At 40.4% G+C, this 25,720-nt stretch overlaps 1 protein-coding gene across 1 annotated transcript in view; it reads right to left on the reverse strand.

Annotated features, from left to right (window-relative positions):
- The window catches only part of itgav (integrin, alpha V), a 69,470-nt gene that overhangs the window by 41,727 nt on the left and 2,023 nt on the right, over window positions 1-25,720 (reverse strand). Inside the window, exons 2-7 of the mRNA XM_036576958.1 lie at window positions 24,483-24,613; window positions 12,209-12,297; window positions 10,500-10,614; window positions 9,465-9,526; window positions 7,448-7,493; window positions 1,938-2,060 (exon numbers count right to left, since the gene is read on the reverse strand). Coding sequence (XP_036432851.1) covers window positions 1,938-2,060; window positions 7,448-7,493; window positions 9,465-9,526; window positions 10,500-10,614; window positions 12,209-12,297; window positions 24,483-24,613 — 566 coding nt within the window. The remainder of the gene's footprint in view (window positions 1-1,937; window positions 2,061-7,447; window positions 7,494-9,464; window positions 9,527-10,499; window positions 10,615-12,208; window positions 12,298-24,482; window positions 24,614-25,720) is intronic.

Genomic DNA, 25,720 nt, shown 5'->3' on the forward strand with positions numbered 1-25,720 from the left:
CTGTTCAAAATCCAGTGTCGGTCATGGTATGGGGGGGGTGTTAACCTGCACATCTGTGAAAGCTCTATTAATGCTGAATGATACACATGTTTTGGAGCAACACATGCTGACTTTTAGTCGCAGGGACGTGCATGCTTATGTCAACATGTCAACACCAACAAGCATTCTGCACGTATTTCAAAACTGGACCCAAACGATTATTAAGTGCTGTTAACCTCTTATTGACCAGGGTATATTTTGGTTTGTCCATCTGAATTTACATGACCAAATCGTAAGGCAATTTATTCAGTAACTAAATGAAATAAATGTAAATTATTTTATTTATTTATTTATTTATTTATTTTAAAAGCTCCCCTCAAATTAACACTTGAAAATGTGTTTTATGATCATACATATTGCTATATGCTTACAATTTACTGCCGAAAGCCAAAAATCTTAGAGGCTCTTTGTATTATTTTATAAAAATAATTTTTACAGAGCAGATCACTGAAGAGACGCCATCTGTTCATAGTTTATAGCCCAGATTTGTGGAAAAATGGGTCGACTTCCAGTAGACAAAAATATTCAAAAATTCAAAAATTCAAGTTCAGCTTCTTTTATTACATTGCTGGCATCAAATTTGAAATGAGTGTACACAAGCAAAGCATTAATATTTATAAGGTAAAACATTAATTGGTGTATTTTTTTTAATATAAGTCAAACATAATTTACTAATCACTGTTTCAGTTTTACTGGCGTTTTACATACTGTCCCAAATCGTTTAGAACTGGGCTTTTATCTAATTAACACACTGTGTGCTTTTGTACCAGCAGTTCTTATTAGTTTGGCCTGCAAGTCTGTTTTCTGTCAGTGAAGAGTCATTTGGCTGCCAAAAAACTGGTTCTTGCTGAACTAACTAATCTCGCCAATAAGAACCGGAATGTCCACTGTCAGTTATAAGTGTGCATCTGTGTGAGCATTTCCACTGTATTTTAATTTCAACCAGCACTGGCACTGCAATCTTTACAGCTCACCTCTGAGTTACACCTTCTCTAGTTTTAACTTCTCAATGCAAACAATCTAAAGCTTCATTCAGGAGATTTTTGTGTAAGACTACATATATTTTTAGCATCCATCATGGCAATCAACACTCCTGTCTCTAATTTACTGGGGCTGTACTGGCCTAAAAACATGATGCAGTTCACTGCAAATACACATCTGGCCATTTATTGGCCATTTCTGTTATGACACTATGCAGCAAATCAAACAGCCCCTGAGATTTACATTCACTGCCATAAAACCACAGAAAAGGCAGAAGTCGTAAGTGACGATGTAAACAAGCATTTCTTAATTACACCTAGACCTGACAGTGAGTATGCAAGTACATTATTGTTGTCTTAGCAGGTTAACTGGGCTTCCTGTGACATGCTAACAGGCTACTTTTCTCATCAGGCCCTGTAAACATAGCAGCATTCATCCAGTCATACACATCACTGATAAAACAATCTGCAGGTTTGTATTGATGCATAATGAAGCTGTAAGCCAGGTCAAAATCTGTTCTCATATGGGAGCATTTTGCTTGCACTGCAGAACCCTGTAATGGATCTCAAAAGTCATATTTTGGACTGAAATGTGGCAGCTGGCCTTTTTCCCCCTACTTAAAACCACTTTTAAACCCTTTTAACAGACATTACTATCCAGGGCTGTCCACATTGGCTCTAAGCTGGGCAGAACACATCTTTCAATTATGGTGAACCCAAAAAAGATTAGTTCAAGAAAGCCAAGTTGTTCATGAATAAGGTCACTAAAAACAGCACATTTTTTCCTCCAGCACTAAAATTAACGGTGCGCCCCGACTTGCTGACCTTCAACCTTCCTGAACGAGAGACGAGAGCTTTCAGAGTAATTACCACATACTCACTGTAATGGTAGAGGAGGACTCAGACTGGGAGGCTTACCCAAATAGCTGTCATCATACTGGGCGCTGGCTGTCTTAGTGGCCATCTGGTTGCTGTAAGGTGTGATGAACTTCTGACTGAATCTGTTGATGACTTCAGAAATGTCGTCTGATATCAGCTGGCCTGATGGGGGAACAGGTCGTTACTAGGGCCACGCCTACGGAATATTTCACTTTTAAATAAAAACAGATTTCTTGTTATTATTATTATTATTAATTGATTCTTAATTAAAGGCTGCACAAACAATGATCACTTATTTTACTTATTTGTGACACTTATGAAATTTACTTACTTATTACGAAACTATGAAAAACTACAATTAACGAAGAAAACTGCACTGATAAGTTATTGTTTTCATAGCAAGCAGCATAAAATCAGGGGATCCTGACCAATTTGGCAACCCTGAATGTGTTACAGAGGACGTTTGAATGCGTCGGTGACTAGCGGTGCAGCAGAGCAGAGCAACAGCAACTTTTTAACCCTCGTCATTGTCGTTTCAGTTAATTATTACTAGTGAAGGAGTGATGATGCATCAGATTCTACTTCATTACACTTTTAACCCTCTCGAAAAATCACGTTCTACCAGAGCACACCTTAAAAACAAGTGAAAAACAACAGAAATTAACCGTGCGTATTTTAGTTTCCTGAAAGTGGCACTGAATATTCAAATGATTTTACCGTTTTTATATTTTAATTCTCAAATTTAACTCAATATTTGCTGCAGTTATTACACTTCTTTTTTTTGCTTTTACCTGGCCCAAAATCTCCCACAGGTGTTCAGTTTGGGTTGGGATCTGGGGACTGTGAACTCCACAGTTTAGGATTTATGGCTAAAAGAAGAGTAACAACTAAGGCTACAGTGAACATTCAAATCTGATCAATTCTACAATTAAAACAGAGCCAAACTCCATATTAATACCTCTGATTTCAGATGAAACGCTGGATGAGCAGGTAGCTGCTGTACGTACAGTGTACATTATGGCTTTGTTCACACAGCAGGTAAAAGTGGCCCAAATCTGACCTTTTTCTCTGTATGTGACACTGATGTGTGTCTGTGTGTCAGTGTGAACTGATAAACACACTGAATCTGACATTTTCAATTCTGATTTAAGACGCTTTCATATGTGGTACTGAAATCCGATACGTATCCGATCTGCGGCAATGCGACTCAGTCTGAACAGACATTTTGGAATTCATGTGACTTTTACGTCAATCCAACTCCACATTCGTCATTTCGAGCTGCTGAGACTCAATAATAAACATTTAGGCTGATGTTTCTGTACAAAAAAGTAGAAGAGACTGATCCAAACCCTCCGTGTTTGAAGAGATTTCTAAAGAAAAGTCCGAACGCGGCTGCAGGAGAACGAGGCTGCAGCGTCAAAGAACAGTTAAAAGTCTGAAAGCAAAGTTTAAAGAATCCGAGGACGCGAACCAAAGAAGTGGCCGCGCCCTTTTTACGCCGAGCTCCAACACATTCTGGGTGATGAGCCCAGCTGTCAGTCAGTGAAGCTTCATGATGGCTCCTGTGATGCTGGTGAAGATGAAGCTGATCCTCCGGGAGCGACTGGCGTTGGCAGTCGTGATTGTTTACCTCTGGATGAGCCGTGAGGCAGCGTGACGCACTGCTCCTTTGTGCTTGAGGGTCAGTTTAGGAGCTGATCTGTTCAGACTGATGTCTCATACAGACCACATTTAAAAGATAATCTGAACAGACAAACAAAAAAAAACTGATTTGGTGAGAAAATCAGATTTGGACCACTTTTACCTGCTGAGTGAACGTAGCCTATGTTTCACTGGAAGGGCTGATTACGTAAAAGCTGGTGGCAAAGCCGCACTGATGAAGGGAAAGAGGAAATACGCTTAAGAGCAACACAAGACGTTCTGCTAAAAGAAGAACCACTTCCCTCGTATGGCACATCATCAGACAGACAGTGACCGGCGCACACTGACTGCTACGGAAAGGGAAACTATTATTATCCAACACAGAGACAGATAAACACGCAAACCAGCTCCAGCTGCACCACACAGAAAAACTTCCAGCACTGCCTTTATAAGGTCACATGCTGCAATTCTGAAATTTCTTGTGGTAAAAGTTCAATTTAACACTTTTTAAGACTTTTTTATTATTTTATTGTCGCACTTGTCGGGCAACAGTTTAATCAAGCATCAAGTTTAAATGTAAAACATATGGTGAAAAGGATGAATCTTGCAGAAATGCAGACAAATCTTGAAAAATGCAGACAAAAACAAAACAAAGAAATTAAAGACTAAATACCAAAAAAATAAAAAAATAAAAAAATCACAGAAAAGTGTAGAAGATGAATATCGCTACTGTCAGAACAGAACCTCGTATTTCCAACAAAGCAACTTTACAGGAGAAGGAAAAACAGTCTTAACTTTTAATAGAAGCAAATGGATAAATTTTTTTTTCAAGGGATTTTGGACCATTTCTGTTGTTCCGTTCATCATGAAATTTTGACACAACATAAAGGGCAAAAATGGAGATAACAGCTACGATATACAGTAACAGTCAATAAAAAGCCATGGACAAATGCAGAATACAGGGTGATTCAAAAACATTCATCCGATTTCAAAGCGCCATATTTCTACAACCGTGAGGCGCCTAGGAACCAATCACAATCCAACTGAAAGAGGGGGTCATAGAGTTTCTGACTGTCAGTGGAAGATGGCTCCCTTCAGTCTGAGAGGAGATGAGACCCCTGAGCAGAAAGCGTTCTGCGTTCTCCACTTCAATAAGAGTGAATCCATCATAACTGTGCAGTGTGATTTTCGTGGGCAGTGAAGCTCCAACAGCTCAGAGCGTTCGTCGTTGGTTCCACAACACTGGATGATCTCCGAAATCGCACTGAAAGAGCCGTGAGTGCAGCGACACCCGACATGCTCAACCCAGTATGGGATGAATTTGACTATGGCGTTGATGTCCGTACAGCTGGAGGAGGTTCATACTGAGACCTTGTACAATTATATAATAAACTTTATGCTCATTTAAACCATTTACAGTTCACTGCATTGATCTGAAATGATTCACATGAATCGTTTTGAAATCAGATGAATCTTTTTGAATCTCCCTGTAGTTACTTATAGGTCAATAAAACTACTTAAGAGAGATTTTCGATATAATTCCAGTGGGGAAACCATGTTCGCCAAAAGTTTTCAGATTTTTGGTGCTTAGGCAAGAGTTCATTTCTGAAGGGGAAGTCAGGGGGCTGTTTGGGAAAGCCATAAATTTAGAGACGGAGTCTGAGGGGAAGACCAAAGAAGTAGAATACACTTTTTTAACACATCCTCTATAACAAAGGAGATATCTGTCTTGGTCGGTAGTCAAATGTAGCCTCAAGCTGGCCACTCATCATATATAATTTTGGGCTAATTGTAACCTGCATTATTCAATATTCTTAATATTACAGAATGGCTTTGATTTTATTACGAATATGTTTTTTTAATGTATTCTAATTGTAAGATACTTTAAGGGGCCCATATCATGGATGTTCCTCACATGTTTTGTGTTTTTGCTAAGCGTATGCTAAAGTTTTTAACACCCTCCTTTAAACTGTGTGCTCTGTTAACACATCCTCTACAGAGAACACGCTTCTGCACACTTAGCAGCTTTTACCGCACAATTACTGGTTTTTTGCTGAGTTTGACACGTTAGAAAAAAACAAAACATGAAGAACAAAAGGTGCCATAACTTTTGCACAACCCACATTTTATATTTTATTTTTTCCAATATGTTAAACTAAGCAAATAAACAGTAATTGTGCAACAAAATGTGCATGTGTGTTCTCTGTAGAGGATGCGTTCACTTATTTTCAAGTAGAAAATCAACAAAAACGTCAGGGGCGTCCAAACTTTTGCACACGAAGCATGACTCTGCGGCACAAAGTGCACACGACTCAGTAACGCTAACTTAAAAATAACAAAGTACACACGGTTGCTTTTATTTGCTTATTCAAAATAATGCATTTCCTATTCAAATAGCCGATAAGGCTAAGGCTGAGTCTCAAATTGACCCCTCCTCCCTACGTAGTCCACAGCACAGGTGATGAAATAGCAGCTTCAACATCCAAACAGTGCATTAAATGCTACAAATATGGAGTCATGCAGCTTTGGCTGTATATAAATGGCTTTCTACAAGACATAAACACACGGTTTGGGTAGAAACTGTTATTTCATGACCTACAAAGTGCACTACGTAGGGAGTAGTGAGCCATTTGAGCAGCAGCCTATTATGAATTTGAATGTTTGTATACTTGAATAACCACACCCACTCCTAATACATGTCAATACAAAGATACATTAAAAAGCACTAGAACAGTTTTCACTGCTGAAGCTGCTGAGGTTGGAGTACAGTCTGAGCTGAACACGCCCACTGAGGTCATCATGGAACGAGACCAGAGAAAATAACACTTTCAACACATCCTGCCAACATCAGCCACTCAACTTTCTCAGCTTTATTCCCCTCTAAACACTGCACGCTTAAATCATGACCGTGTGGAGGTGTTCAGCATCTCTAATAGACTTGATTATGTGGTTTCTGGCTCTTTATGACTCACTGCTATCTGTAAACATGGACTAAATTATGGACATAATTGAGACTTTGATATGGTTGATTCTTTTTTAGCTATTTCCATTATTTACAGTGATGATTTAGGTTATGCGGTTTGCTTTATGCTATATGGGGTAAAGGTTTCATTACTTGTTAGCTATATTAGTCTCGTGGCTTCAGTGCTAAAACTAAAGAAGCAAACTTCAGACCCGTCTTGGCTGATCAACTATATTTGGGTAATGATGGAAATCTGTGTGAATTCAGTCTTTTGGCAAATTATCGCTTTAATCATAGCAGAAACTCTTCACTGCACCGTCATTCACCCCTGACCTTTACCTTTATAGTGCACAAAATAATTCATTTTAATTCTAATTAATAATAATTAAATTAAGTCCAAATAAATCAGACTAAAACAGATCAACAGAGATTATCCAGACTAACCCCAAATAAACCCAGAATAGCCCAGACTAAGTCACACTAACCACAAATAAATCAGACTAAGCCTGAATAAATCAGACTAATTCAGGCTACTCTGAATAAATCAGACTAACCCCAAATAACCCTGACTAACTCAGACTAACCCTGACTAACTCAGACTAACCCTGAATAAATCAGACTAACCCTGAATAAATCAGACTAATTCAAACTACCCTGAATAAATCAGACTAACCCTGAATAAATCAGACTAATTCAAACTACCCTGAATAAATCAGACTAACCCTGAATAAATCAGACTAACCAAGAATAACCCCAATCAATTCAGACTAACCACAAATAACTCAGACTAACCTAAAATAACCTAGAAATAATCAAAAACAATTCACAAGAACCATGAATAAAACAAATAAATCAGACTAACTCAGACAGACTAATTCAGACAAACTCAGAATAACTCAAATAAAAGTCAGAACATCCCAGAACATCCCAGAACAACTGAGCTTACCTTGCCAGTAAAAGCTTCCAGGCCCTCCAATCACGACCCGTTTATTCTACGAGGGAAAGAAGAGCAAATCAACTAAACAACAGACAAAGAAACACAGCATTCAAACCAACACTGGATGTATAAGTACTACACTGACTAGGCGTGTCATGAAGAAGTTTTTGAGGGAAAAAAATCATTTTAAATTCCTTTATTAGTTTTCAGAACTGTAGTTAGTGCAGCACCTTCACAGCTGTCTGTTCACATTCAATCACTACACCTTAGATCTGAATGCTGACCAAGTAAAAACACCCACAGTGAAATACTGAAATGAAGGACAGTTATATTTTCTAAATTTGCTGCTTTCTACTATCAGACAAACAACATCTGAAAGCTCTCCGAAGTTTTTTATAGTTTTGAAATCTTTGTTTGATCATTTCTTCAACAGTGAGGGTGTAAATTAGGCACTGATGTGTGAACTGTGGGAAACGGTCTACAGTACAGTACAGTAAAATCCTACAGCAACAAAACCTTTCAGCTGAATAAATAACAATCTGGCTTAAGAGTTCTAAAAACAAGACCATCTGAAGACTGAACTTCAGCACGTTCTCTACAACGATCCGCAGCTGAGGCTTCATCTGAACCTGAACTCAATATCCTACCAGCTCTTACTCCGTCCTCTCTCCTCTGACTCAGACGGGAAAACAGTTCAGAAACAGGCCCTGAAGTTTATTTTAAAGACTGTATGACTGTCTGGTAATTTACAGTAGGACAGTGTTCATAAGGCTACATGACACCTACGTGAAGAAGTGTTGATACAAATCAACGTCAGAACAAAAATGTCACCAGTCATCAGCAGACAAAGCAGATACATTAGGAATGTGTTCAGAATTCAAAAATGAAGAGTCTCTATTCTGTCCATTTCGAAAAAGCTGTATTCAGACTGCTTCTGGTATTCCGAAAACTTTCCAAAACATAATTTCAAATACCGCCTTTCCAAAAGGTAATTCCGAATACTGTTTTTCCAAAGCGCCATTCCAGGTCCTGTTTTTCCAAAATGTAATTCCAAATATTGCTTTTCCAAAATCTAACTGCAAATATTGTTTTTCCAAAACTTAATTCTGAATATTGCTTTTTCCAAAATGTAATTTCAAATATTGCTTTTTCCAAAATGTAATTCCAAACATTGTTTTTCTAAAATGTAATTCCAAAAACTGCTTTCCAAAATGTAATTCCAGATCCTGTTTTCCAGAATGTTATTCCAGATACTGTTTTTCCAAAATCTCATTCTGAACACTGCTTTTTCCAAAATCTAATTCTAATTACTGCTTTTTCCAAAATCTAATTCTGATTACTGCTTTTTCCAAAATCTAATTCTGAATACTGTTTTTCCAAAGTGTAATTCCGGATCCTGCTTTTCCAAAATGTAATTCTGAATACTGTTTTTCCAAAGTGTAATTCCGGATCCTGCTTTTCCAAAATGTAATTCCGAATAGAGCCTCTCCAAAATGTAATTCTGAATACTGTTTTTCCGAAGTGTAATTCCGGATCCTGCTTTTCCAAAATGTAATTCTGAATACTGTTTTTCCAAAGTGTAATTCCGGATCCTGCTTTTCCAAAATGTAATTCCGAATAGAGCCTCTCCAAAATGTAATTCTGAGTACTGTTTTCACAAAATGTAATTCCAAATACTGCTTGTATAAAAAAATGTAATTCTGAATCCTCCTTTCCCAAATGTGATTTCGAATATAAATCTGAACACTGTTTTTCCAGACTGAACTTCAGCCCTGATGGTTAGCGAGCTAGCTTACTAGCTGCTTACTAACGTCTTCTGCTACTAACTAATCTTCTGTCCAGTCGTGGTCAGTTAAGACCTGCAATTTTCCAGTGCGACTGCGGCTGTAATGCGTTTGCTCAGACCAGATTTTGTAAAGATGTTTATTCTGTCTAGACTTGTTCACTGGATTTTCTTTGAAACTCTGCAAACTCTGACTCAGCTGATACTTTGTGTAGATTGTGTTTGTGGAGCTTGAGCTCCTACCTTTATAATGTCAGCACTGAATCCTGCCTGGCAAAAACCCTGACCTTCAGGCGTGGGTGAACCTGCAGAAACACACACACTTAATGTACACACTCACACCCACGTGCACAGACACGCATAACACTGTACAGGGTCAAGAATTCAAAAAGGAAAACACCTAAACACAGTCAGACACGCACTGATAGAGCTCAGACAGAGGAACTGAGTCACACACTGACCCAGAGTCACCAACACAGGATCACTCAGACACACATACTGCACTGAGCAGAAGTCAGAGACCACCCTTCATTTACTTAACTTCTACATATAAACACCATTCAGTACACATTATTCAAAGGTACAATACATAACATGATTGAAAGCTACAAAGAAAATGTGGCTCCTAACAACCACCTGGAAGACCTGGTCGACCCCAAAACTGCCCCCATCAGATAAACAGAACTTAAAGCTTTCATCTCTGAGAGAGAGGAGAAAATCAAGCTGCTTCAGATCTGAAAACATCCACAGGTGTTTCTGTCCATCCTTCCACTGTGAGAAGACGACTCAGCGCTGTGGGTCTGAAAGGATGTGTAGCTGTCAAGAAGAACCTCACTGAGAAAAGGAGACGGACACATCAAACAAAGAAGCTGAACGATGGACTGACCACCCCAGAGTCCAGACCTCAACACCACTGAATGTGTTTGATTACTTCAGAAAATGATCAACCAGCTTCTAAGACTGAACTTTGGAGGTGTGTCTGCAGATTCTTTGAGGAACTGAAAGTGAGTCTCCTGAAAAGAATGGAAGCTGGAATAAAGGGAAAGAGCAACACACTGAACACTGATTTAGTTGCTGAGGCTTCTGTGTGACTTTATGAAGCTGAAAATGAATAACTAAATTAATGGAGGATGGTCTCTGACTTTTGCACAGTACTGTAGATTAGTGACAGCCTAAGATAACATTAGCTATCTTAGGTAAGCTGCGTGCCTGCATCCTGTTCCCTTCCACAGTCATAAACGAACAGACACGCCCTTCACCTGCGGTTATGATCTTTACCTGAGCGGCAGGGCGAGTACTCCACCACCGTTGATCCCTTCTTCAGGTAGCAGGTTCCGACAGGCTCGCGTTCCTTATACCCGTACGTGCTCCACTGATACAGCGGGGCACACGCCTGCACACGACCAACACACACACCTTACACACATGAACTACTCCATTACTCACGACTGATTTACAGCAGCACTCAAAGGCCTGGACACCTGACTGTGAGAGTATGTCAACATTTCAGAGGCAGTTTAGTCTAAAGGCTCATGATTAAATCCTCAGGGAGTCTTTTTTCCTCTACATGGGTTAAATTGGAAGTCCAAGTTTTCCAAATTTCTCCATTATGAAATGCTTAAGCCATAAGCAGAGTCATTCAGAGTGGTCTGATGTGAAGTTTTCACTGTATAGAAACTTACAGAGTCAGAACTGTTCACAGTGGTGGTGATAGGAACCAGACGTCCACTGACTGTTTTATGGTAACAGTGTCCACCTGTTTCTGATAATTTTGAGAAGTCTTATAAGTCTATTCATGGTGGAGGGATACATGCAGGGTGTTGTGAGGCAAAATAGTCCCCAAAGAAAACTTCATGCCATCATCAACATTCCATATAAACTCAGAAGACTCGTGTAGGTTCACTGGTGGTTTTGGATAGTAAATAAAATGTCTATATCTGTGTTGTAGTCATGGCGACCCCTGGTTCCTATCACCACCACTGTAAAGACATCTGAACCATTTCACACCAAACCACTCTGAATCTCTCTGATTACATCTCACACACTGAATTATGCAGAAACGAAATTCCCCTTTTCTCTAACTCTAATGTGCCCACAGTATACATATATACGGCTTGTCCTTCCCCATAAAGCTTTAACAAAGCCATCAATTCCGAAAAAGGCTCATTGTCTTTCAGTCAAAAGCAAACTAGAAAGAGAAAGCTAAACTTTGAGTGATGGTGAAAGAGAGGAACCACAGAAGAACTGGGCCTCATTCAGAAACCGTTCTTAAGAAGAATTTTTTTCTTAAAGCCCACTTACGCAACTTTCATGAAGAGTCTGATTCACCAGTGTTCTCTTATCTGGGGTTCTTAGGTAAGAACAGAATCTACACACACTCAAGAGCACAAAGGTGAGAACAGTTCTGTGCTTTAAGAACACGGCATGAATCTGATGTAGACTTTTTCTTAGGACCTTTATCAAGAACACGTTTAAGAACAAACTAGGGAAGACATTAGTGAATGAGGCCCAACGTTCTTAGTCGATGAACTGAAAATTAATTGATACATTAATTAATTATAGAAATAATCATTACTCGCTACCCTAATTACACTTCCAATAAGTGGTATCTTTTGAGGCAAAATTATCTTAAATATAGTCAATAAATCTTATATTCCTCCTGTTAAGATTGTTGTGAGCTTAATTTGAGATTATTTTCCTTTTTTCTAGGCATTTTTTGTTTAAGTAGTTTTATTAAGTAAAATTATCTCACTACTAAGCTAAATTATCTGCCAGAATAGTGAGATCATTTTACTTCATAAAATTACTTAAAACCAGTTAAAAGTGAAAATAAGCTAGATAATCTTATAATAAGTGCACAATCATCTCAATATTAGAAATATTAGATACATCCACTAGATTTAAGATCGTTTCACTTGACAAGATGCCATTTATTGCAGTGTTTAAGCATGAAAGATGAGCGCAGACAGACAGCAGAGCAGGTTTACCAGGATGTGTTCTCCATCGGAACGAACTGTGGCACCAAACCACTGATTGGACTTGAACTCCATCTGCATGCCATCCTGATACCGGTCATCTGAGAGAAAACAAAGAGAGACATTTATTAATGTTTTTGAATATTATCATCACTATTACTGTTAGACTCCATTCATTGTTAATTACAGCTCAAGGCAATAAAGTCATTTCAATCTGAATGTGAGAAAGAGATAAATGTACACATTGCAGTTGTTCACTGTATAAACATCACGCGATCGTGTGTGCGTGTGAAAAAGTGCAGTAATGGCTTTAGCTCTGGGTTTCACCCCGTATACCAACTATAATTCAGGACTTCTGCAGTATTTCAGAGTGACATACTCTGCCCGTCAAAGCTTTAGTGAGCGTGTTTTCAGTTTGCAAATACTTCGCTCGTCTGTCATCCATTCATGAATCTACACCCAGTCAACGTCTTGCAAATGTACAAGTTGTGAAAGTCTGTTCTGATGTCGACGGCCGAGGCTTCTTATTTCCTGCCCTGAGATTAACACGTTTGCGCAACCACAGTGAGTTAGGAAAGCGCCCGGCCCAGATGGTGTTTCACTCCTCTGTCGGGAGATTTGTGCTGAGCAGATCTTGAACAGATCACCGGAGATGTTTGAAGCGTCTTCCTGCTTCAAATACTCCAGAATAATACCCATCAAAACAGCACCCATGGCAGGACTGAATGAGTTCAGGCCCAACACCCAGCAGGACCAATGTAATGAAATTGTGTCATCATTGTTCAGTCAAAAGACATGCAGTCAGGCCAACTGGAGATGCTAAACTGCCCCTAGGTGTGAATGTGTATGTATGTGTACATCTGCTGGCCTACAGTGGACTGGTGACCTGTCCAGGGTGTTTCCCGCCTTCCGCATAAGGGTTAGGGCTGGGCGATAAAACGATAACGATAAGTATCGCGATATAACTTTTCCTCAATAGAGCGATATGACAGGTTCGATAAATGTTCGATATAATACACCACTCTCACACTTCCACGTTTTACCGAAAGCCCTGGTGGCGTTTTCTACTGCAAGGAAAGCGACACTACACTGCTGTCGCCAGGAGAGGGCGCACTTCCGAATTTTTCGACTTGATCAGAGAGGGAGGGGGCCACGAGTTAAAAAAAAGGGTTGCCAAATATACTTTAGCAACGCCTGAAACGCGGAGTTATACAGTCCCTGTTTGAGTGGAGCGACCGGCGATCTGTTCTCCTGTGACCGAGTGTGAGTGACGAGGTCAGTGGTGTAACTGTACTGTCCTACAGCGAACTCACCTCTTTCCGTGCATCCTAACAACTTTAGCGGTGTTAAATCACGTCTGCAGCGCCGTGTTACAGCGCCAAACCGTCATATTTTAGTATTAGTGCATTCTCGAGCAACGAAAGTGAAAGAAAGAAGTGGTTCATGTTCAAAAGTAAACTGAGGAAGCTGTGAGGCATTGGAGAGCGGGAGAGCGCTCTCTCTCCAGGCTAGCTGTTTTTAGCTGCTGGCTAACTTGAAGCAGCGCTCCGTCACAACACGGTGAACTGATGATACTGTAGATCAAACAAGACACAAAATCACCGCTTTCAGTTTAAACATGCCTAAAAGGAGGACTCAGTGACTGGTGTGAGAGATTCACACTGCAGATAAGGCTTTTACACAGTGAGCGTCAGATATACTGCGGTTCACTCCTTAAACTACTACGATAGCACAGAGAAACCCAGCCGTCTAGCTGGTGTCTGAATACTGTGATCTGCTCTGACATGGAAGTGGTAGGAGTGACAGCAGTGACCTACCGAACCGAGTGGACGTTGTTGAGAAACTAAAGAATTTAGCACTGTTGTTGGCCACTTGTTTAGCGTTTGTAGCGGGGTAGCCGAGCGCTCGACACCAGACCGCTAAAATAATCTGTTTTCTTTCTTAAATCATGACTATTACAAAAATTGCAGCTGTGCTTTTCAAGCTGATAAAAACAGCTCAGAAACCTTCTCCCACTCTTCCCTGACAGATCAGTGAAACGTTCCACTGTTTGGTGAGTGGTTATCATGATCCGACCATACGTGATAGTTTAAAACCACAGTTAACCACAGTTAACCACAGTTAACCACCCAGGAGCAAAATCAGCCTTCAAACGTGAAAGAAATCATGATTTGACATTTATCTCGATATGTATCGATATCGAACGATATGAGTTTTGTTTATCGTGATAACGTGTTTGGGCATATCGCCCAGCTCTAATAAGGGTAAGCGGTTTAGAACGTGTGTGTGCCCGAAAGGTAGAACCGAATGAAAGCCTGCTGGTAGAGATGTTTGTGTGGTGGAACTCTGCTGCACACCTGTGTGTCCACACAAACGATCTCAACAGGCCAGACTACAATGTAAATATCCTGTTAGCTGCTTTATTACATCACTGTGTGCAGAGATTCCTTATGAAAATAAATGACTCTGCGAAAAGTCACAGCTGTTTCTGACAGCAGCCAAGGAACCTGGGCTGAATGTTGGTTCCAGAGCGGCACTAAAGGAATCATGAACCGCTCACTGAGAAAACACGGGGAAAGACTGAAGGAGCCGATCTTACATCAGCCCGAAAAACGTACTGGATAATAAAATGGAATTTACGGAACTGACCTTATTCCCAAATAACGAGTTACTGAAGTACACTCCTAAAAAAGATGGTTCTTCAAGGGTTCTTTAGCAAAGAAAATGGTTCTATATAGAACCATAAGCAAGCAATAAACCCTTTGCATGATTAAAGTGTTCTTTGGATCATGAATAGACCTGACGGAGAACGTGCTGTAGATGGTTCTATATAGAAACTTTTCGGAAAAGGTTCTTTATAACACATAAAAGCGTTCTTCTATTGTTACAATGTTAAGCTTGTAACAATAGAAGAACTCTTTTGGGTGCTAAAGAGAACTCTTTTCAAAATAGTTCTATATACACTCTTAAAAAGATGGTTCTTCAAGGGTTCTTCAGTAAAGAAAATGGTTCTGTGTAGAACCATGAACAATCAAAAAACCTTTTGCATGATTAAAGGGTTCTTTGGATCATGAATAGACCTGACTGAGAACATGCTGTAGATGGTTCTATATAGAAGCTTTTTGGAAAAGGTTCTGTATAGCACCCAAAATTCTTATATTGTTACAATGTCAAGCTTTTAACAACAAAAGAACCCTTTTGGGTGCTGAAAAGAACCCTCTCTTAAAAAAAATACTCTTAAAAAAGGAGGTTGCTCAAGAGTTCTTTGGTAAAAGGTTCTATATAGAACCATTATCCTTTTGCATCATGAAAGGGTTCTTCAGACTAATGCAAAATGTGCTTGAATGTACTGTAGACACGTCTATATAGCACCCAAATCGGTACACCGTAACAATAGAAGAACCCGGTCAGGTGCTATAGTACCACTTCCAAAAAGCACATTCTCCATCAATCTGAAGAATCTTTTCATGATCTTAAATCATGCAAAGGGTTCTTTGAGTGTTCATGGTTCTATATAGAACCATTTTCTTTATTAAAGAACCCTTGAAGAACCATCTTTTTAAGGGTGTACTAAAAGAATGAGGTGGTGTTTTGGAGACACTACTGAACAAATTCAAAGCTGATTCACTGAGTAACCAGGCAGAACTGCTTTCTGCAGAGGATAAGCAGGCAGCGGTCAGTCCTCATCACACACGCGCACCAGAAACGTCCTGTTTCCTCACAATGTTCCTCAAAGCAAACCGTCATTCCCTGAATGAAAATCCCACAGCACACATAAAAACAGACCGGTCAGCAGATCTGACGTTCTACAGTCCTCTCTAAAGTGGATCCATGCTTTTTGGCGGAGATGACTCCACTCGGCCTTCGTGAGCTGTGTCGACTCAGCACTTTTAGTTCTGATTGGCTGAGATGACGAAGCCTCAGGGGCCCAGAAAGAGCAGAGAAAACTGGCTCACTTCAGCTTTAGCGCCTCAGATCAATGAGACTGAGTTTACAGGGAACTCTGACCGTTAAAGGGCCCAGATCTCACATTTATCTTGGATTTGCCTGCATGTTTGTCCACTGTGGTCCACTAAATATTGTGGTTTTATGCACCAAAAATGGTCAATATTAGTTTTTACATGATCATTTTCCATGCTTTCTTCATCCCTTGGAACTAAATAGGCTGTTTTTGTTACTGTACCTTTAAGACGAATATATGTAAATGAGCTCTGTTCTGATTGCCCTGTATTTTGCCTCATTCAATGAGCAAAGCTGAGCACTCCTTATAACTTCATTACAAACAGGCGGAACTAAGCTGCTGGAGGGTGAATACACAGCTATATGTACACCAAGTCAAGTCAGGTCAAAGTTTATTTACACCGATCAGGCATAACATGTAACTGTAGTCCATCTGTTCCTCTGATACTTTGTTAGCCCCCTTTTACCCTGTTCTTCAGTGGTCAGGACCCCCATGGACCCTCACAGAGCAGGCACTATTTGGGTGGTGGATCATTCTCAGCACTGACGTGGTGGTGGTGTTAGCGTGTGTTGCGCTGGTCTGAGTGGATCAGACACAGCAGTGCTGCTGGAGTTTTTAAACACTGTGTCCACTCACTGTCCACTCTATTAGACACTCCTACCTTGTCAGTCCACCTTGTAGATGTAAAGTCAGAGACGATAGCTCATCTGCTGCTGCACAGTTTGTGTTGGTCATCCTCTAGTCCTTCATCAGTGGTCACAGGACGCTGCCCACAGGACGCTGTTGGCTGGATATTTTGGTTGGTGGACTATTCTCAGTCCAGCAGTGACACTGAGGTGTTTAAAAACTCCAGCAGCACTGCTGTGTCTGATCCACTCAGACCAGCACAACACACACTAACACACCACCACCACATCAGTGTTACTGCAGTGCTGAGAATGATCCACCAAATAGTACCTGCTCTGTGAGGGTCCATGGGGGTCCTGACCACTGAAGAACAGGGTAAAAGGGGGCTAACAAAGTATGCAGAGAAACAGATGGACTACAGTCTGTAACTGTAGAACTACAAAGTGCACCTATACAGTAAGTGGAGCTGATAAAATGGACAATGAGCGTAGAAACAAGGAGGTGGTCAGAATGTTATGCCTGATCAGTGTATGTTAAAACCCTGTTCTCTGTAGAGGACATAACTTATTTTCACCTAAAAAAATCAACAAAACATGTAATTTGACTGGGGCTATTCAATCATTTGCGTAGACAGAAAAACAGACGGAGAGACAGTGAAGAAGCGAGCTGAAGTCTTGGCCCCTTTAGAAGAATGTGGCATCATCTTGTTCATACATGCCAAGCAGTAACCGCTCACCAGCCAAAGAGAAAGTGATGCAATAAACACGAAGGCTAAAAAAACACACCATAAAAGGCAGCACACACATCTGTGCAGCCTGGGCCTCAAACCCACAGAGAATTCGACCAAAATGATCCAGAGTTCTTCTAACGAGCAAACGCAGTTACTTTATGGTCACCCATTACTGACCCAGCTTGTATGACCTCCAGTGAAAAGCACTGACTATCACAGACACCTGAACCCTCCTTACTTCTCTTAAATCAAAGAGAGAGATGCAGCATGTAAACACTTACATTTTCAAAACGTACTGTTCACTCCTCAATCCACTCTGACCACAGATGGAAAATAAACTGCATAAACTGCCTGTTTTCAGGCCGGACAATACGTATTGTAAAGAGTATACACAGATCAGGCATAACATTATGACCACCTCCTTGTTTCTACGCTCATTGTCCATTTTATCAGCTCCACTTACTGTATAGGTGCACTTTGTAGTTCTACAGTTACAGACTGTAGTCCATCTGTTTCTCTGATACTTTGTTAGCCCCATTTTACCCTGTTCTTCAGTGGGCAGGACCCCCATGGACCCTCACAGAGCAGGTACTATTTGGGTGGTGGATTATTCTCAGCACTGCAGTAACACTGACGTGGTGGTGGTGTGTTAGCGTGTGTCGGGCTGGTGCGAGTGGATCAGACACAGCAGTGCTGCTGGAGTTTTTAAACACCTCAGTGTCGCTGCTGGACTGAGAATAGTCCAGCAATAGTCCTGTGACCACTGATGAAGGACTAGAGGATGACCAACACAAACTGTGCAGCAGCAGATGAGCTATCGTCTCTGACTTTACATCTACAGGGTGGACTGATAAGGTAGGAGTGTCTAATAGAGTGGACAGTGAGTGGACACGGTGTTTAAAAACTCCAGCAGCACTGCTGTGTCTGATCCACTTGTACCAGCGCAACACACACTAACACACCACCACCACGTCAGTGTTACTGCAGTGCTGAGAATGATCCACCACCCAAATAGTAGCTGCTCTGTGAGGGTCCATGGGGGTCCTAGGCTTTAGTGCAGTGCAGTATGTGAAACAACATTTTCACCTGAACTGTTTTGACAGTATTTTCAAAATGCTGCACTACTGGCTCTTTTTTGCCTATTCCGGCATATCATCAGTAAAAAAAATAATATTGTGGCATATGGTGTAGTGCACCATTATAATTTTGCCATATCACCCACCACTAGATGTCACACTTGCATACATCCGCCTGTTCCGCCCATTCATGCTGAAGCTATAAAGGGTGTTTCAGCCCAGACTGCTCTCTGAATGAGGCACAAACCAGGACAGCCAATCAGAAAAAGCGTTATCTATATCAGTCTTAAAGGTGGAGCCTGTTACGTTGAAAAATGGTCACATACAAATGAATTATGATTGTTTTTGATACATAAAACCATACAAACATTATAAGTGGAATAGGGCTGCATGATAAATCGTATTTTTATTGTTATTGCGATAAGAGTTTCTGCAATAAACTCATCATTAGGGCAGCAAAGACAGAATACATCTAATTACCTCATACACCCAGCGCCAGAGTCCTTCAAAATAAGAGCCCCGGACCAATTAAGCAAAGATTAAACCAAGAATAATGTTATTTTTAAATTAAATAAAACCTAGTGCCACAATATTTAATAACTAAACAAAACAAATACAGTGGAACAAGAATGTATTTGTTCTTGTGTGTCTATATAAAAATAAATAGATATTCATTTGGTTTTGCAGCCATTATATGTAAGTAGTTGTAGTGTTTTGTTGCTTTTTATTTTGCAGAACAGTAAATGGTGCTTTTGTAATTTAGTTTTTTGCTATTTGTTTAAAAAGGGGTTTAAAGAGAAGTAGGTCAGATTTCTGTTTACACATCCCAAAAAAAATGTCTGCACTTGCATTTCATCCAAGCAGAGACACATTATTTTGATAGCAATTTATCGCTTCTTATATCATCATCGTGATATCTGCAGCCCTGAAGTGGAACAACAATAAAATATAAGAATAATGCAGAATTATGGACCCTTTAAAAATGTTTATATAGGCATAATGCTCTGACCTCAAAGCGACCTCACTGTGTTTGTGGTTCTTTAGGGAATTATTAACAGAGACATTTTACATTTCACCACAATTTGATCTAATTTGATGTGATTTGATGTGATGATTGTGGTACAAAATTCTGTATTCAAATTCACTGGGAAAACAAGCACATACTCAAATGTTCACATGCATCCTCGCAGTGGCCTTGGACAGTATCAGACAGAGTCAGCTGCCCTCTGTTCCTCCCTGCAGTGGGAAATTCCACTCTCTGCCAAAGGCACAGCTGGTTAAACACCTCGTCCTCACTTTACTGTCACTACACGCCCAGCGAACTCAGTGCTGACCAGTTCATGCAGGATGTGAAGTATACTCGCTTTAATGTGATTAGTGTCACAATAGGCTGAAGTTCGCTTCTTTGCCAGCTTCTTTTGCTCAAATTTCCCATTCGACCTTAAATGGAGCAAGAAGTTGCAGTCTGGCAGCTGTACAGGAGCCTAAATATAACTGCTGCACCATTTAAGGTGGAACGGGAAATTAAATAAGGAGCCAACTTCTCATTCTTCATCAAGTTATCTGCCTCGTACTCGGGTCCGGTACACTTTTACCTCCTGTATGTACTTTGTGTCTGAAAACAAAGTGGACTTCTTTAGATGACTAGACAGCAGGAGGTGATCGAGGGTCTGCTGCGTTTTCGTTTTCATTGGAAATGTGACCAAAACATCCCTGACCATCCCTGGCCATTCAGCTAAACGGCCTAACGTTACAGTGGTTTGCACTGTTGTTAAGTCATGGTATCTGTGCTCTTTTCTGGTGTATCATACCAACGTAGTAGTGGACGAAATGGCCAAAAAGTGATATAATAATATAACTATAATTTCTGCTAGTTTTGATAGATCACAGTATACATTTTTTTTTTTTAAGTAACATCATTCTAGATGCTTCAGTAAACCTTTTCTGTGGGGTAAAAAGTGGCTTATTACTCTTAGATGCCTCTTCATTTTTTAATAAGAACCATTTTTAACACCCAAAGCAAATCTGACATAGTTTGGTGCAAAATAATGAAATCAAAACTGAAAAATATATAAATAAACCTGTGTCAATATTGCTTTGTAACACTCGCAGTGGGCCTGACAAAAATGTTGAAGCTGGTTATTCGGCATCTTTTTGTTTTCGTTCCACCTTAAATGGAGCAGTGACATGTACAGGCGCCTGAATGTAACTGTTCCACCATTTAAGGTAGAAAAGCAGTTTTGAATAATAAGTCGGCTTCAGCTTTGTTGAATTTCTCAGTTTATTTCTCATATGTGCATCCTGTACTCTCGCCCTCCGACCATCAGACTCTGGAAATATTACAGTACAGTACCAGCTGGTTCACGACTGGTTGTGCACACAAGGCACTGAGACCGCGGTGTTGTCTGACCAGGTCAGGCGACTTCTCAGGCCAAGAGACGTAACAGAAACACTGCAACCACAAGGAACATCTCTTTTTCTTACCCACGGTAATAAAGCCGTTCTGCAGTCTACCACACATGGAATGGTTTCACTCACGAAACCTGAACAGGAGCTTTAAAAAATCTTTACTTTGTGTTTAAATCAGCTGTTTAAAAAAAGACAACGCACAGCTACAGTAACAGGTAGGCTTTCAGCTGTTTTATTATTTTAACAGGAGGTGATTTATCAGCATGCAGTTTATTAAACCTTCACCGAAAACTACCAGACCATACTGAGAACTGCAAAACTATGCCAAGAACTATCAAAACATACCAGAATCTGGCAATCCATGCCAATAATTATCAAACAATGCCACAAACTATCAAACCACACCAAGAACATCCAAAACATACCATAAACGAGCAATCTGTACCAATAATTATCAAACAATGCCACACACTATCAAACCACACCAAAGAGCGGAAAGCATGTTTATGTTCTCTGTTTTCAGCAGGGACGGCAAGTTGCAAGATGTTACCACATAACCAGCCGAGTTAAAATGTATCACGGGAGAAATGTGCCGTAGCATCCTCAGCCCATCAGCTGAAGTAGTCAGTGTTTTCATTGTGCACTGTAAACACTCAGACAAACTGACTGTGTCAATAATATCGGCAACAATTTTTTTTAGTGACCTGCCTACCTGCCCCACAATGGTATCGTCAACATTGTCATGACGATCAGACATCACAGGACTAGGTCAGACACATCTCCACCACACATTTCTATAGCTCTAAACACAGCAATGATGAATGCTGAGTAAAAGAGGACTGAAAACAGCTGAAATAATAGCAGCAACAATAATACTAATAGTACTGACACTTACAGTACTAACAATAATAATAATAATAATAATAATAATAATAATAATAATAATAATAATTCAGTGCAATTACTGTGTTCTCTTATCTAGACTAAAGCAGTCAGCAGCACAAAGACTGTATTCACCTGCAGCACAGCACAGCAACAAAGCGCAGCACGGCACAGCACAGCGCAACACAGCACAGTGCAACATGGCACAGCGCAGCACAGCGCAGCACAGCACAGCAACAAAGCACAGTGCAGCGCAGCACAGTGCAACACGGCACAGCGCAGCATGGCACAGCACGGCACGGCACAGCAACAAAGCACAGTGCAGCGCAGTACAGTGCAACACAGCGCAGCACGGCACAGCACAACATAACAACAAAGCACAGCACAGCAGAGCACAACACAACACAATGCAACAAAGCACAGCACAGCAACACAACACAGCGACTGAACACCAGCCCTCACTGCTGCTAACAGCACTGTTTATGATGCACTGTGGCTGAACTCCTCCTCAGAGGAATGTGGACGTTCAGGTGAGAAACCGTTACAGACAGTCGAGAACACAACACCTGTCAAAAGTTTAGGAACAACTGACACTTTTCAGTTCAGTCCTCTACAGTTCAGCACTCAGACTCATCTTCATCAAAGTATCTTCCTTTGTCTGAAGAGCAGCTTCTGTCTAAATGATGATTTGGCAGTTTTCTGTTTTAAACTGTTGCTAAAAGTTCATACTAACTCTTCTGGTCCAGAGCTTTAAACACCTGAGGAGATGAATGGAATTCAGCTTTATTCCCAAAGTCAGGATAAACTGTTTCACAAAGAAAAATGGAGAGATCAAATCAGCTTAATTTTAGAGAATAAGAAAGAAAGAAAGAAAGAAAGAAAAAGCGAGAGAGAGAGAAAGAGAGAGAGAGAGAGAGAGAGAGAGAGAGAAAATAGGGAGAGAGAGAAAGAGAGCGAGCAAGGGAGAGAGAAAGAGAGAGAGCAAGGGAGAGAAAGTGAGAGAGAGGTGCTGTGTTTGTGAGTTAGGCTGGTGAAGCTGGCAGAGTTCCCCACACACACACACACACACACACACACACACACACACACACTGCATACCAATGAGAATTAGGATTAAAGCAGCTCTGAGTTCACATTCACACGTTCACATATTCACAAAACAACCACACAAACAGGGCAGATAAACAGACTGGAGTCCTCACTCACTGCAGCAGATCTTCACCACAGAAGAGTCTGACCAAAAATCAAATGTATACAGTCCCACACCCGCCCCCCCCAACCCCCCCATTATCCCAAATGTAGCCCATCAGCCAGGACACGTTCACTATCTGAAGTTTTCTTCTTTAGTTCTCCACTGGAGCTACGAGGCTAATTACTTAAAGGGCCCATATAGTCGAATCGTCTGTATTTTGTGGTTATTTTATCACATTTTGCTGTTTTATGTACCAAAAACAGCCACTACTCACTTTTACATAACCATTTCAAGCCCCTCTTTCCTCTTAGAACCAAACAGACTGTTTTTGTTACTAGAATGATATGTAAATAAGCTCCGCCCTGATTGGCTGCTCTGTTTTGCACCTCATTCAGAAAGCAGTCCAGCCCGGGTTCCTTATAACCTCATTATGAACACGCGGAGATGAAGTGCCATAGACTGAAGGGGTGGATATAATGGGGATATGTGTAAATGTGTTAGTTTTTTGTGACATCACAAAAACAATGAATTCAAAACAAGCTGTTTTTGCAGCTTAGTTTCCATGTATGGACTGTGGATATGAACCTTGTGTGATGCTAACTGGTGGACACCAGCTTCCATTGCTTGTTGGCTACACTATGGGCCAGTTTATATATAAAATAAATAAAACATTCTTTGTAGGTGAATACAAAATTTCTGATTCTGAAAATCAGGCAAGTAGCATCAGAAAATGACTGGTTTTGGTGTTTGGGCTCTTTACAACCCCAGGTTTAGAAAAGCCCTGCTGTGAGCCTGTGTTCTGCCACAAGCCTGGACTTGACTACAAACCCCACATAGCACATAGTGAGATTATCTGGGGCAAAGCTGATGCACAACCCCATAAATCATTACAGTCCCTGGAGCGTCTCAGCACAGTGGAGCAACAGCACTGCCTTTACAGCCTTACAGCCTTACAGCACACTGGAACAACAGCACTGCCCTTACAGCCTTACAGCCTTACAGCACACTGGAACAACAGCACTGCCCTTACAGCCTTACAGCCTTACAGCACACTGGAGCAACAGCACTGCCCTTACAGCCTTACAGCCTTACAGCACACTGGAACAACAGCACTCCCCTTACAGCCTTACAGCCTTACAGCACACTGGAGCAACAGCACTGCCCTTACAGCCTTACAGCACACTGGAGCAACAGCACTGCCCTTACAGCCTTACAGCACACTGGAGCAACAGCACTGCCTTTACAGCCTTACAGCACACTGCAACAACAGCACTGCCTTTATAGCCTTACAGCCTTACAGCACACTGGGGCAACAGCACTGCCTTTACAGCCTTACAGCACACTGGAACAACAGCACAACAGCTCAGTCCGCGTGTGACTGTGATGATAAAATGATGGGTTTCACTTACCGGTGCTGTCAAACTGTATCTGTGTACAAACACCACCGGTCTGCCAGGGACAGCTGTAGACCGCCCCTCGCTCCAACACAGGGGAAGGGGATGAGCTGTTGGCTTTGGGTGCACCTACAAGAATGTTCAACCTGGGAAAAATCAATTTGAAAATACAGTTATATAAATGTAACATGCAATTAAAATACTATTAAACTGGATGTCCACACAAAATAACATAATGCAATAAAAGATAAGGTCAAAAATAAAATATATTAATTAATGCAGGGTAAAAAAAATGTAATACATTATCAGAAATTAAAATTAAACTTAAAAAATCTAAAAAAAAATCTGCTTTCTTATTGGTATTCGTGAAGAATCTGAAAAATACAGTCTACAAGAGAAGGCAATGTGTTAACAAATGGATGAAGTTTAATTTAATATTGCACTGCTTCATCTTTCTATAGCATATGCCATCACTGTACTTCTTAAATATACTTAAAGACTGACTAACTACGTTTCGTTACAAAATGAGTATGACTAAGCCTGTTTAACTGGATTTTGTGCAGCACAGTTTGTGAAACATTAAATAAAAAACACTTTAGTTGTTTATTATTATTATTACAGTATGTTTATATGTGCCAACACAGGTTCTATGTTGTCGTGACGCATATTGTGTATCATGAAAATTTCTTAAAGTATCGTTATGTAATATTTTCATATTGCCCACCCCTAATGCAGTGATATCAGAATCATATCGGCATGGTTTAAATCATTGTTAATGATTAGCCAGTTCCTGGTTTCACTGGGAAATCATTTATCAAAAAAAAAACGACCATTTCTTGTTGAGTCCCACAGGGTTCAGTTTTAGGGCCTTTGCTTTTCTCTTTGTACACGTTTCTTCCAGGTGATGTCATTAGAAAGTATAATATAAATTTTCATAGCTAAGCTGATGACACACTTATACATTTCCATTCCTTCTGATGATCAAGACTCTGTAGAGAGACTGACCAGCTGTGTTGCAGATATTTCTCAGTGGATGTCGCAAAATTTTCTGAATCACAAAGAGACTGAAATACTGATCGGTGGTACTAAAACTCAGAGAAAGCTGCTTTATGAGAAGCTCAGCTCTCATATACCAAACCTGAAGTATGACCTGGGTGTGATCTCTGTTTTATCCTGCTTTTAAACACAATTTCTATAGTAGCTTTTTGTCGTTTGAGAAATATCACTAATTCTATCTCACCGAAACTAAACTT

This window comes from Colossoma macropomum, unplaced genomic scaffold (assembly GCF_904425465.1).
Source record: "Colossoma macropomum unplaced genomic scaffold, Colossoma_macropomum, whole genome shotgun sequence".
NCBI classification, from domain to species: domain Eukaryota; kingdom Metazoa; phylum Chordata; class Actinopteri; order Characiformes; family Serrasalmidae; genus Colossoma; species Colossoma macropomum.